The sequence below is a fragment of the Taeniopygia guttata genome, chromosome 7, assembly GCF_048771995.1.
Source record: "Taeniopygia guttata chromosome 7, bTaeGut7.mat, whole genome shotgun sequence".
NCBI lineage: Eukaryota > Metazoa > Chordata > Aves > Passeriformes > Estrildidae > Taeniopygia > Taeniopygia guttata.
The window spans coordinates 7,986,978-8,001,285 of record NC_133032.1 but is presented as its reverse complement, the minus strand read 5'-3'; the positions used below and the strand labels follow the sequence as shown (position 1 = coordinate 8,001,285).

The following is a 14,308-nucleotide window of genomic DNA, read 5'->3' as shown; positions in this document are numbered from 1 at the left end:
AAATACATTGGTTAGCAAGTTTCCCATTTTCAGAGGATGTAGTTTGTGTGCAGGTAGTTCCTTAATTTCTCAAAGTTCCTTCTTTCTGGAGTTGCTCTTTCAGTAAACCAGTAATAGTGACAAGGATAAAGAACAGTTACCATGTGTCACAAGGACAGTGAAGGCAGAAATTATTTTTTTATATGGGTGTATGGAGCTGTACTGCTCATACAATATGTCGCCACCTCATTGTACAAAGCTGGAGAATTAAGAGTTAGAATATGGAGGCAAATGGAAATTAAATTATGTCACAAAAGATTGAAGTATCACTGCAGCTAGAGGGTTGATAATTGATAGAGGAGAAATCTGAACTATGTAGCACCATTAAAGCAGTAGAAGTAAAGTAAAAACCTAGTAACACAAAATATATAGGAGATGTATGGATTGTTTGAAAGTATTTTTGTTGTCAGCTGAAGACTTTTCAGTTGAAAACAATGAACTACGATGTCTGGATATGCTGAGTTGCAGGATGACTGAACCATCCAATGTAATGCTAAGAAAAAAGCAACCACAGATGATTCATTTGCTGCTTTCCAATATAAAAGGGAAATGTATTTCATGAGAGATTACAAGTATTGTTTCATTTGTGCTTAAGAAAGAGGTGAAAGAAACAGCAGGAGATTGCAGGCATCCTGGAATGATTGGAGAATGGGAAGAAAAAGTTTTGCTAATGTCAAGAAAGGACAAGAAGTAGAAAACATAATTCCTTTTGTATAAAAGCACAGCTGAGAATGACGTTTAACATGAAGGCATAAAACCAGATGAAGTTCTGTTACCCACAAAGAAGTTTAAATAGTTAAATAATATTATTTCATCTGCCTGGCAAGTGACAAGGTACGTTCTGGGAGAAAGTATGTCATCTTGATGGAAATCCCTGATGTCTAAACAAAATTTTGTAACTCTGTTGCCATGTTGTTGATTACCTCACTTTCAGTTCTTCAAAGTCTTTGGGAGTTTTTGGCCTGGTGTTTTCACTGCTTTATTTTTCCTGAGGTGGCTAAACAGTTGTGTTCCTTGGAGGAAATTTTTTCACTTGTTTATTTGTTGGGTTTGTTCTATATTTATTAAGTTCAGATCTCTGTGTGATTATGCTGGTTGAATCAGATTGTCTTTGAGGCATTAAAAGTCTAGTGAGTTCAGATTCTCTCTTGCCTCCCTCACAGCCAGCAGTCCTTTATTAGTATTTCAATGGCATTCTTTTCAAAGTACATTAAATGAAGTACAGTAGATGGAGAAAATACAGAACTGCCCATGTAAATACAGCTTTGCATTATCAAGTTTCCTTTCTTACATATCATTTGGTTTCCTGTGATAGAACATCAGTTTCATTGTGGTGAGTTTTATATAATTTTGTTCTTACATCATACTATTTTTGGTTAGACATTTTACTTTCTTCTTCTAGATCCCCCAGCAAACCCTTGGCACGGAAAGTGATGAGTGGGATGGATTGGGAAGTAGTGAGTAGGAACTCACTGTCTGATGATAGGCTGGAAACCCAGAGCCTCCCGTCACGGTCTCCACCTGGAACCCCAAATCAGTGAGTAGCATCAGATCTTCTCTCCCTGAAAGTGACTCTCTACCTCTCATGTGAGTGACCTACTTGTGTAATAAAGGGATTAATGTGTTATGTAGACAAATAGTTTCAAAAAAAATGTGTGCCAAATGATTCTGTGTAACACTTAGCTTCAGATTAAAAAAAGTTTTTAGGTGCTTCTCACTTGACCCATAAAAAGTGTAGGATGTACCATACTACCCTAAATTTGAGAGCTTGAGTTTTCTCAAACACAGTTAAAACTCATTTATTAATTTGGTTAAAAAAAGACTCTGATGATAAAATCTATGTGGTATTTTAAAAATAATTTATTTCATTTAATACCACTTTTCTAAACATTGGGGAAAATTGCTTTATTGGAAATCCTTGCAGGTTTATTCCTCTCAATTTTTCTACCTTTCCTTTCAATGTTCACTCTTCATATGATAGAGCCTTCTTTTTTAAGTCAGTGAAAAAACATTCCTGATTTCTTTTGGAGGGTGACCAATTTTCTCAGTGTGCTGAAACTTTTTTAAGACTCAGTATTATTCAATTTTGTATTACATAAATTACAAGATTTTAAGATTCTACCGCATATTATTCACAAGATCAGTGTTGTAAATAATTGTAGCATTTAAAAATTACTGAAAAATTGTGTAATAAGGATGCTTAAAGCATAACAAACTTAATCATGCATGTTTAAAAGAATTTTAATATTATCGTGCTAGTTTTCAAATGGGAAAATACTGGATTCCAGAAATTATAAGCAAAGAAGAAGAATCAGTGCAAAGCTTATGATTCTGCTAGGGGAAGATGCAGGGGAAAAGTTGTTCATCTTAGTAAATTCGGGTTAAGTTCTGCCATGAACAGAGTCAGGATTTGTCTTCTTAGGAATCCATTTTTCTTCTTGTTAACTGGGCTGTCATCTTGTTCATTGGAGCATAATGGTTTCAGGCTTCTTTAATTAAAAGTAAATAATTTTTTAAAATAGCCCTTAGTGTTTATTAAAATAATTTTTGAACACTTAAAAAAATGAAATACATGTTGATCTGACAACATAATTGTTTCAGTGATTTTTCAAATTTTAATAAAAATATCTGTATTAGCGTGTGCATTGAGAAGAAATAATTTGTTTAGCATCCCATTTTAGTGGGTGGTATCAGAAATGGAGATTAACAATGATATTCTTGTCACACTGCACTGCTCTGCTTTCCCTCTTAGTCGCAACTCTGCCTTCACTCAAGAAGGGGCCCGGTTACGACCCTCATCAGTTGGACATTTAGTGGATCATGTGGTTCACACCTCCCCCAGTGAAGTGTTTGTAAATCACAGATCTCCATCCTCCACCCAGGCCAACAGCATCATACTGGAATCATCCCCGTAAGTTCTGCTCTTACCACGCCACTGTCGCATGCAGGGCTGCTGAAGGGAAGTCAGAGATCTTGGCCTTGAAGAATTTATTGTTAAATGTGGGGTCAGGGAGAGCCAGGCAATCTAATAAAAAGGTGGCTGTTATTTAGGGAGTATTGATTTAGGTCTTGCTGTGAGGAAGAGCTAGATGATAGAAAATTGAACACCTGTATCTGACATATTCCAGGTTCAGGATTACAATACCATCCCCACCAACCCAAGCTGTGCACTTGCTGTAATGTGACCAACAATGTCTGAATGTGGAAACAAAAATTGAGTTTTTGATAGAATTGAAGGAAAGTTTTAATTCCCACAAGTTTGAAAATGTTGCTTTTTGTCAAGGCACAGAAGTGAGCTTTACAAACAATGTAGCCAAAATACCTTTTGGGCACCCGGGTATTTGGACATTGCTAGTGTATTTAGTATATTGTTACAGAGTTAATTTTTTTCAGTTGACACTGTCAGGCTTTTTTATTTTTTTTTTTTTAAATAATGCTGAATATTCTTTATACTGTAAGCTTACTTACCATAGGATACAATGGGCAAAATAAACTATTATTGTGTATGGGATTCAGAAGGAAGACAAAAAAACCCTGCTGAGTTATTCAAAGATATTGAAAGACTTGATAAATTGTGTTCAGACTACAGATTAATTGGGAAAAATATTTCAATATATACCATTTTATCACTGCCACTGGACCCTCTTAGTGTAGCTGTACACATAATGCCAGATATGCCCTCATAGTTTTGTATAATAATCTCTGTTAGCAGGGAAATTGCACAGTTTCAAAACCAATTGAGAGGTGTAAAGCAGCACATATTTAATTACATGTTTATAAACAAATTTTATGTCTCAGGAAAAATTGCTTAGACCAACTGTACTTTCAGTTTTAAAAACTGTGTGTAATTTTGAGGAGGGAAGTAGAATACACAGTTTTTAAAGTTTTATAAAATAACACATGATGCTTTTTAGAGCAGGTTACAATAGTTACAATTTGACCCTCAGCTAGTTACCTAACTTTAAGGTTTATGTAATATTAATTTGACCTAGTTATGTAAATTATCCCTTATTTGGTGGACTTTTTAACATATTCACATGCCAAATGATTCTCAGAACTGGGACAGTTGTGAATCTTTTCTCATATTACAGTTTTGTTGTCCAAAGGACAGACAGGGTCAGGTTCCTTCTGTTCTAAGTTTTCCAGCTGAAGTCAGTTATGAGAAACCCTTACTGAATGACAAAATAATACAGTGAAGAAAGCACAATTATTAAATACTCTGTCTGATTCATATGCCTTTACTTGAAGTTGTACAAGTTCTTCCTGAATGTTCTTAGGATTTGTTTATTTAGTACTTGATTTCTTTAGTAAGTCACTGTAGAAATGAGTCTTAGAAAGAGAGGAAGTGGTTTTATATAACTCTGGCTGTTCTTTTTCGTGTTTTTCCACCTTTTAAGCCCAAGCAGAAGAAATACTACTCTTCAATCACTAAGCATTCGGGATTCCATTTTTGGGTTTTTTATCTCTTGTTGGAAGCTTAAAACTAAAATTTAATATCCCAGTATAGATTTCTAGTATAAGATACTTTTAAGAATGAGGACATTGACTTTCAAAAATATATGAAGCCCATTAAGGTCTTCTGAAGGTTTAAGGTGATGTTATTGATTCAAGATTTGCCATTTATGAAGGAATATAGTAGACACAAAGTTCGTATTAGCTATGTAATTTTAAACTATACTGTTCTACAGTCCAAAAAGTTATTTTGTAATCAATTTGACCTTTCTGGCTGAAAATGTTTGAGTAGTCCATGTGCTAATTTGTCAGAAACTCTTTATTTATTGATCAAATTTATATGTGTGAAAAAGAGGGGCTAGCCTGACTGGCAAATAGGTTTAGTGATCTTTTTGAGTTGGGAGTCAACACAGGAAAAGAAATTAACAGTTTCCACGCAGTTCAGAAGGATATTATAGTTTAGCTAATATAACCTTTGATTGCACATCTTTTCTCCATCTGCACATCCTATTCAACAGTAAAGGGAGAGATAGTGCTTGTAGTTCCCTTAGATAATTATAACCTCAAATTCCAAAAGCACGTGCTAAGTGTTTGGTTTAATAAATTTATGGGGGTGTGTATGGAACTTTTGCTAAATATATTAAAAAGATCAGACCAGATATCTGTAATGAAAATACCTAGAGCTTGCCAGTGCCAGGGTTTGTATGTTATTTTATTATTATGTAAATTGCTGAATTCAGTAACACAGAGCTGCTTTGCCTGCAAAATAGGCTGCTTTCACTGCCATTGTCTGAGCATTCATAAGGAAATTCAAAGCTGACTGGGCAAATATAAAGCAGTGAAGTTTATGCCCGAGGCTTGATTGTTAGTTCTCACAATTCATTATGCTAATATATTACAGAACTTGCATTGCAGCTTGTAAAATGCTCATTTAAGTAACTTTTCAAATGTTTCCTTTAAGTTTCTGTGTTCTGTAGGAATTTACTTGTGTTTGTTGACATGTATGTATAGACATCTAGTCAAACATCAGATCCATCTTCTGCTTTTATCAGAATAACGTCTTTTGTGTTTCTATTCATGTTTTCTGTTCCTTTTTTTCTTTGGTTTAAAACTCTCAGGAGTAATTGTTTTCAGGTAAATACATAACTTAAAAGACTGAGTAATCTGTACTGGCCAGATTTAAATGAATGAATGCATAGGCAGCTAAAAATCTCTGGGTGACCTTTGTAAGTCGATGTCTAAATAGTTTATAGCTGCCTTGCAGATTTGTTTTGCAAATGTTGACAATAATCATATTTTTCTCTCCACAAAAATGAATTTAGAAAAGCTGCTTATCTTGAAAAATGAAATGTGCTTTTTTCTGTTACTTGCACTGAAAAGTGTTAAGAAATACTATTTTTCTTCCCAACTGTGTTTTGAACATAAGGTTCTTCAGACATCAGACTGAATAATTAGTACTTTTTTTTTCTTGTAACACTTCATGAAAAAAATATTTTCTAAAAGTTGAAATAAAGCAGAAAAATATAGAAAAATATTGTTGGGATCTTTATGAATGTGCTGTTTTCTTTCATACACTGACAAAAATGTTACCAGTTTTGTTTTCTAAGAATATTGACTAATTTTTTTAAACTGAAGCAGAAAATGTTTGGCATTTCAAAGTGAAGTGTTCTATTTCCCAGTTTTCATGCTTTTTGAAAGAGGTTCATCTTTTTTTTTTTTTTTTTTTAATCTGTGTACTCTATTTTGCTCAGATTTTTATTTTTGAACATGTATCTGGGATCTGCCTTTCTTGAATTGCATAGAGACAAATTTTATGCTACGGAGATTGATGTGTGCCTTAGGTTTTCAGATTTGCAGCAACCTGAAACCTTGTGCAGTCTCATACTGAGAGTCTAGCCCGTCTAACAGTTCACTGAGGCAAGACTACTAAATACAGCAGAGCTGCTCATGTGTGTTTTGGAGGGAGTTATGTGATGAGTTACCACTACAGCTTGCTGATAATGAAAGGAGCAGTGTCCTTCTTTTGCTTCTGGGAGTCCTTCCCCTTCTGCATGATAGCCAGCCCTGAGATAAACCAAAGCACCCAGGTTTGTCTGAAAATTGGTTGTGGTTGCTTGGTGTAAGCTGCCTTAGCCAAGGGAGGAGGACTAGTTCTTCAAGGAAGCAGCCAGGGATGTGGGTGAAAGAACACACACCCCTGTTATGGTGGTAGCATTCTCTTTAGATTTATCTATAACATGTAAGTTCATTCTTGATGCTTTATGGATCTGGTATCAGTGGGCTGTTGTCTGAATTGTTCAATGACTTAAGAGCACCTTTTAATGGGATGCTTGTGGAAGACGACATATCCTGCTGGTATTTAGAAACTGGCATTCAAACCAAATTAATGGGAACTGAGAGCTGGCTGACCTTTTGAGCCTTTCCAAATGTTCTTGTTAATTCTTAAATTTAAATCCATATAATGAAAGATGAATCATATATTTATGTAATACAAATTATACAGTTAAGCTTTTATTCCAAGAGGACTAACAAAAGGAAATTCTCCATATTATACAAAAACATGGAGAACATTTTTATTAATCTACAATAGAGTGCTTGCAGATTAGAAGTAGTGGGTTAAGCATGCTAAAACCATTTTTTAGGAAGGTCATAGGTAAAAGATGAACTTGCTAGTTCTGTGTAGTTACTTGTCAAGAAAAATGCTGCAACAGGTGCAAACATAGGCTGCCAATATATGCTACTGCACTACATTTTTGAGGTTCTAAAAATACACAGTGATAATCATCTCTCAAACTCTTGGGTTTCTTCTAACATATTCAGTTTATTTGCAGCCCTGAAAGAACTGTCCATATCTCATGATTGTTCCACTTCATATTTCTATTTCGGTATTTAGATCTCAAGAGACTCCTATAGATGGGCAGCCTCCAGCATTACCACCCAAACAATTTAAAAAGAACAGTTGGAACCAAATTCATCATTCACACTCACAGCAAGAACTGGATAACCATATTAATGAAACATTTGATGTTCCTGCATCACCTGAAAAATCCACCGTAAGTTTTTTTATTCATTTAATCATTCTGCTTTTTATCAGAATGATGGTCCTATTTTAATGAGCTGAAGCATTTCAGCGCTGCTATGTTTGTGCATTACCCTGCAGCATTACTGTCCCTTCACTGGCTCCTGCTGGTTTTACTCTAGCTGCTGGAGCAGTGCTTTGTCAATTGACAACAAATCACTACATTGGGATGGTTTAGCTTTTCAGCACATGCAGAAATTTCTGCCTAACCTCTTCTTTGAGAAGTCCTTTGCCATCAATTTTAAAGACATTGCAGTTGTTTAATATAGTTTTAGCTAAAAAGCTAAACTTGAAAATGCCTACCATCTTCTATAGTTTTATCAGGAGAAGCTTCTTGAGTATGTGGTTACATTTCTCAACAGAATTTCCAAGAAAGACTGTCAAGAGGCCTGTGACAGCAATACAAAACTTTTTCCATAATCAAGTATGTGTGAGATGAGTAAGATAGTCAGTTGATTGTCTGACTGTGGAGAGATCTCCCTGATCACTTTTGTGATTTTTTGTCCTTCTAGAAGTTTTCCAGTGGTTCTAGATTTTATGCTGATGTGAACAGTAAATAGGACAAAAAACGTGTTGCGGGATAGGAAGACATCCAGATGTAGCAAATACTGTGTAAACTGTTTTGTCAACCTCAGGCTTTCAAAATTATGAGTCATCTCCCCAAACTGATTTTTAGAAATGCCTTGGCTTGGTTTTTTTTGCATCATGAACTGTAAACCTATGTTCTCTTAGGCCTTACAACAAAGTTAATATTCCCATAAATCCCCTGTTTCATTTCATAGCTGGGGTTTTAGTAAAAGACTCAAAAGTGAAAGTTTGGAACTTTTGAGTGTGTTGGGAATGTTGTACATTTTTTTTGTTAAATAATGAAACAGAATTTGTAACAGATTGGTCTTCAGGCAGTGCTTACCTGGGTCACATTAAAGTACTGTTCTGTTTTGAAAGATAACACTACTTCAGTCATCAAGTTCTTCTGCCCTGTATTCAGTTATCTTTACCAAATTGACAAAAATAACTTTCACTTGTTTTTTTTAACTCCTTTTAGTTCTGCAAAACCAACACAGCTGCATGAATGAGATTGTTTTTTCTCTGTGCATTGTCAGTGTGATTGTTTCCTGTGCTCCAGTGGGACACATTTATGCAGTCTCGCTGAAGGCAGCGCACTGTTGTAATTGAACATCTAATTTGGTCTGCTGATGACTTTTTATTCTGGGGATTGCAGAAAAAGGAACATAGCATGACTGAAATTTTTGGAATGTTGTTTTGTTTCAAAATTGCTTTTCTGACCAGAATTCAGGTTCCTGCACTGCTAAAGTCTTCTGCTGTTCCATCTCAAATATTTTGGAGAACAGCAGACACCTGCAACTGAGTTAACTTCTAATGAGCCAAGTTGTGCAGACTTCTTTAGCCTAGTGAAATCCTAGGTTCTCAACTTTCTAACATATAAAAATATTTGCTTTTCTGAGTTTGTTGTTTATTTTTCTGAGTATGAGTCTTCTGCTTTGCTGTAACTGGTAACATTGAAAACTTCCTTGAAACACATTTCTTTATTACTTTGCACTCTTATTGTAGGAACTATAGAAATACTAGCTAATGTTCAGTCTGTGAAATAAATATAGATAGGAAGCAGCTAAAAATCACTTCAATGGCGCTAAGTTGATTTTTTCAGATTAAAAAGCTAGTATTCCTCAGTTTATTGGCATTTCCTTTATCAGTGTTGTTGTCATCCAAATAAAACCAAGAAGAAAGCAGCTAAAATTTTCAGAGTTGAAACAGTGCAGAGCATATGTCACACCTCATTCTCCACTAGACTGGAAATGGAGTAAGGGATAGGGAACCAGGATTTCCTTGCTTACTACTGGCATATTGCAATTAATAGAAACAAAAGGACATCTTCAACTATCTTCCTTTTCATTCTATTACATTCTTATTGCAGCTCTTCATTGTGGTAGTAATTAAAATGAATTTAAATTTCCATTTGATAACCTGTTTTTATTAGTTTTGAAGCCAGTTAGTCTTTTCTAATATTCTTTCTTACTTTGAGCTTGCTTTGACAGAACAGGCCTTTCTTTAACTTAGTTATGTCCAAGACTCTTAAATGTGTAATCTTTCCCTTTTATGCAAACCTAAGATGTTTGTGTTCTTGATTGATATTTTCTCAAGTGTCCAGGAGCAGTTATTTGATAAGGAAACTGCAGAATTATTAAATACAATAGCCTCAAAATATAACTGTGAACAAAATATGTACTAATATAATATAACTTTTGTCTATTAGCCCAATGGTGGTGTCCCCCATGACAATCTTGTTATGATCAGAATGAAACCAGATGAAAATGGAAGGTTTGGCTTCAATGTAAAGGTAACAGTACATCTATTCCTTTTACGTTTATTAAAGTAATCTTCTGACATTTGGGATTTCTTACTAATTTAATTTGTTTTTAAAGGGTGGATATGATCAGAAGATGCCGGTAATAGTGTCCAGGGTAGCTCCAGGAACACCTGTAAGTTATCAAAAAAGCAAACTTGGTAGCAATATCTGTGTATCTTGAAGGATGTACTGAAATGAGAAATTATTTCCTAGCTGCCTATGAAAATTGATTTTTATAACATTATCAGAACAAAGCAAATTACATGCAGTAAGAATTTGATGGGGCTTTATAAGATATTTTTTAAAGTTCTTCAATCCCCAAAAGTATTTTTTTCCTGCTGAAACAAAGTTTAATTTCTGAAAATTACAGGGCATTATAAATGCTCAGTATGCACTGGTACTTGAGCTGTGCCATCCTAAAAATACTTTTACTTTATTGCTTTTTTTAGATATAGACATTCAGTAATTTCACATAAATTACATATTGAAAGAGTGTTAAAAATAACCAAAATAGCAAATGTCTTACTTCAGTGGCAGATGTAGCTGAGTAAAGCCAACATGTAGATTAAAACCAGACATTATGAATCATTCATCAGGTCTGATTGTGTGTTGTTACCGATGTTTAGTGACTATAAGAGTGTCTTCAAACCAGGCACAATATTTGTCGATCTATTGCCAAAAATACTGACCTGGTATTCAGCTGACTGGAGTCAGCTCTGTCAATAGGTGTTAGAGTGGAGTTAACCATTTATTTGCTCCCTTTTTTTTTTTTTTTTCATCTGTTTGAAATTACTGAAATGTTGCTGAAATAATTCTTCACGTATCTTGTTAATTATTATCCCTGAAATATTTAATAACATGAATAGTTTTAGCTTTAAACATTCATTCTGAAGAGAGAAGATAGTTGGTGATAGCTTGTGCTCTTTCTTTTCTCCAATGATGTTTAGACTGTGGTTATAATAACAATTTTTATTATCCGATTCCTTTCCCTGGGATTACTGGGAGTTGTGCATTGTTTTTTTGCCATTACCATTGCAGTATGTCAGACCTGAAGCATTTAAGCCTGGGAAATTGATTTGGACACAGTTTTGCCATGTTTCTCCTTTCAAAGTTGAAACATCCTGCTTTTTAATTGCCTATCAAAGGGTGATTCAAACAGAAGAGCTTTCTGCATCAGCTGAGGGTAGAGTAACAGCTGCTGAAAGACAAGTTACAGTGCCAGCCACCTCCCAGCTGCAAGTGGGAATGGCACTGCCTGTGTATTGTGTAACTCTTGGATTTATCATTTGACTACAGTGCAGCAACCATAGCAACAGGGCTGTTAGGATTCCAGAGCCCAAGTATAGTTACTTTGTTATTTTAAGGTGAGAAATTGGTAATGGCTTGTGTTACAGCTGGTTTTGTTTTTTTTTCCCTCAACCTTGCAGGCTGATCTGTGTGTCCCTCGTTTGAATGAAGGGGACCAGGTTGTCCTGATTAATGGCAGGGACATAGCAGAGCATACCCACGACCAAGTTGTCATGTTTATTAAAGCTAGCTGTGAGAGACACTCAGGGGAACTTGTGCTCCTAGTTCGACCCAATGGTGAGTGGCTTGTACGTCATAATTAAAAATAAAAATCCACACCCTGCTCTCATTTTCTAACCTCCATTTTGTGTCCTGGGATGGAATGTTTAATCTGTAAGAAATAACTCCCTTCCCTGAAAAGGAATTGCAACAACACAGTGTATTGATCCCTAATCGAAGGAAATATACATAACTAAGTGTTGCAAATTAATAAAAAAGTCAGACATCAAATATTTCTGACAGAGAGCTAATTTAAATTTTGTTCTGACTCCTCAATAAAATGTCCAGAAAGCTATATGCATATTGAATGTATTTCATAAGGTTATTATTATTCTCTTAAGGAAAATTTAAACAAACACAAATAACCTGTCACCAAATACTCAGTGTTTGGGTGACACTGGAGGTCAGTGCATACAAAATCCTGCCATGCATTTCTCAAACAATCCAAAACCACTGGTAACATTTCTACTTGAGGAGTCTTAGTAGAAGTGCTAAAATGCAGTCTAAATAAAAGCTTATGCAGTGTATTCACAAAATACACTGTTGGGTCATAGCCAGCAAATGGCCACTGGATTAATTCTGCTGCACCTCCTAACTACAGTAAAGCTGGAGAGGAAGAAGCAAAATGAAAAATATTGGTGCTTAATTGGATTAATTGAAATTACTTTTGCAGAGTATCTCATCCACCTCAAAAATTTTCCCTTATTCACTAATGTGCACTCTCCACTTACATGTGCTGTCCTTCTGTGTCTAAGTTCTCTTGCAGCTTTTGTGCGCTTACTTTCTTTTCAGACACAATTAAGAACTTTGCACATTTTCTATAACAAGCTATCTTTCCCCTTGCATATTGATTATCTTTATATTCTGGATAAAAACATGTGATGTGTAGAAGTGAGGAGTTGCCAGTTTCCTTTTTTGTAGTGATGTAAAGTAATTTAAAAACAGGCTTTTGAACAGCATGTCTGTTATGTGTAGCAGAGGATGCATATTATTTCTGAGCTTATAGGCAAGGCACACAGAGCATTGATAGCTTTATAATGCCGTGTATTAAATGTAATTTTCTCAGCTGATCTGCACATCTTGCCCTAATTACTGAAGCCTAAAATGAGTTCTAAGTGAATTGTAAGTAAAATGTAAATGCAGTTGTAATGATATCAGAGGCATGATGTGAGAATCTGAGATTAGAGAGTTATATCAGACAAGGCAGGGTATAATGTGACTTTTGATCAAATTTTAGCTGTCAGTGATGGGCTTTCACTTGAAATTACTATTACACCAAAGGAAAAAAATAGTTTTATCATGAGTTATAGTCATCAGCAAAGGTTCCCTGTCCTTTCTGATGGGGACTAAAATCAATGTGCTAATAAGTGTGGATTTTTCTACAGGAGAAATGTGGTGCTTTTGCTATTTTAAATAAATGACTGCTAACTTTAGTCAAACAGCATCTTCAGAGCATTCATACCTTTTTTTATTCTAGCTGTCTACGATGTTGTGGAAGAGAAGCTGGAGAGTGAGCCTGATTTTCAGTACATCCCTGAGAAATCTCCACTTGATGGTGTCCATCAAGATGATAATGCTCTGAGGGAGTCCATGATTCAGTTAGCAGAGGGGCTTATCACTGGAACTGTCCTGGCTCAGTTTGATGTAAGTACCATATCACCTGGGGCTGGGGGCAAGTTCCAAGTCTTTTGGGATAGCAATTACTTTAAACAAAGCAGATTACAGTTAAATTTCAGTACAGTCAGCATCCTTTAGCAAAACAATTGCATTGCACTCTCAAAAGAAAAATAACCAAGGAAAAAAATCAATTCTATATTGTATGTGCAAATGAAGAATACCTAATCCTATGTTTCAGTTTTATAAATAGGTTTATTGATTACTTACACTTTTTGTGGTTATCAGGGACATGCTAATAAAATACTTTCAGAAAGATGAAGGCTGAAGAATGTCTACCAAAATATGTGTTCTGTACTAAGGCCTTCATTCCATATCTAAGTTGCTGCAGAAACTGAATGACATTGAGCTGTTGACATTCTATGGTCATTCTCAATGAGGGAAAGTAAAATAACCAATGAAAAGTATTGCCCTAGTGTTAAAGGCTAATGTATCTGTATATTTTATAAATAGTTGATTTTTATTGACATATTTCAGAACAGTAGTGCATTTAATGTGGGTCATTAAGCTGCTGATAGCCATGGTCTTTCTTCAGCATTGATTTCTGCCTTGGTGATATCCATCTTAAATGCATGAGATCAAGTGGCTTAAAGCAGGAAACAGTAGGATTGTAAAACACAAATTCTGTGAATTCATCACCAAATGGAGACCTAGTATATATTTTACAACATATATTTATAAAATATATTACATATACTATTCTTTAAGAACTTTGGTAAAAATTCCCTTTATATTTAGAAAGAGTAGATTTTTTTAAAGTTATTAAAAATTCTGCTTTAATATGAGTTTTATTCTCCCTAGCTGGTTAAATATGTAAAGGTTTTTTAAACTGCTTTTTTTGAACCTGGATCATTTCACTGATATTTTTTGTCGCACAAAGGTTGTGGCAATGCATGACCAAGGCATGAAAGGGCAGGAACCTTCTCAAAGGCAATTTTGTGCAGGAAAAGTGCAAGGTTACCAGGATTTGCTCTACAGTTATTGGAATACAGAAGGATGTCTGGGGGAAAAAAACAAAAATTCTAACTGAAAGAAGTGCATAGTAGGTAGATGCCTATACACAACATAATCTGTTTGCCCCAAATGACCAAGTGGGATGTCAATATCAGTGAATTCGCTTACCACTAGGC

General features: G+C 35.1%; 1 protein-coding gene across 2 annotated transcripts in view; it reads left to right on the top strand.

Moving 5' to 3' along the window:
- The window catches only part of PTPN4 (protein tyrosine phosphatase non-receptor type 4), a 108,900-nt gene that overhangs the window by 76,934 nt on the left and 17,658 nt on the right, over positions 1-14,308 (top strand). For both annotated transcript variants that reach the window (XR_012056946.1, XM_002191148.7), the window contains exons 14-20: positions 1,442-1,576; positions 2,792-2,950; positions 7,385-7,544; positions 9,846-9,929; positions 10,015-10,071; positions 11,366-11,522; positions 12,982-13,148. Coding sequence is in view for 1 of the 2 variants with exons in the window: in XM_002191148.7 (XP_002191184.3) it covers positions 1,442-1,576; positions 2,792-2,950; positions 7,385-7,544; positions 9,846-9,929; positions 10,015-10,071; positions 11,366-11,522; positions 12,982-13,148 (919 nt within the window). In the remaining variant the exon portion in view is untranslated. The remainder of the gene's footprint in view (positions 1-1,441; positions 1,577-2,791; positions 2,951-7,384; positions 7,545-9,845; positions 9,930-10,014; positions 10,072-11,365; positions 11,523-12,981; positions 13,149-14,308) is intronic.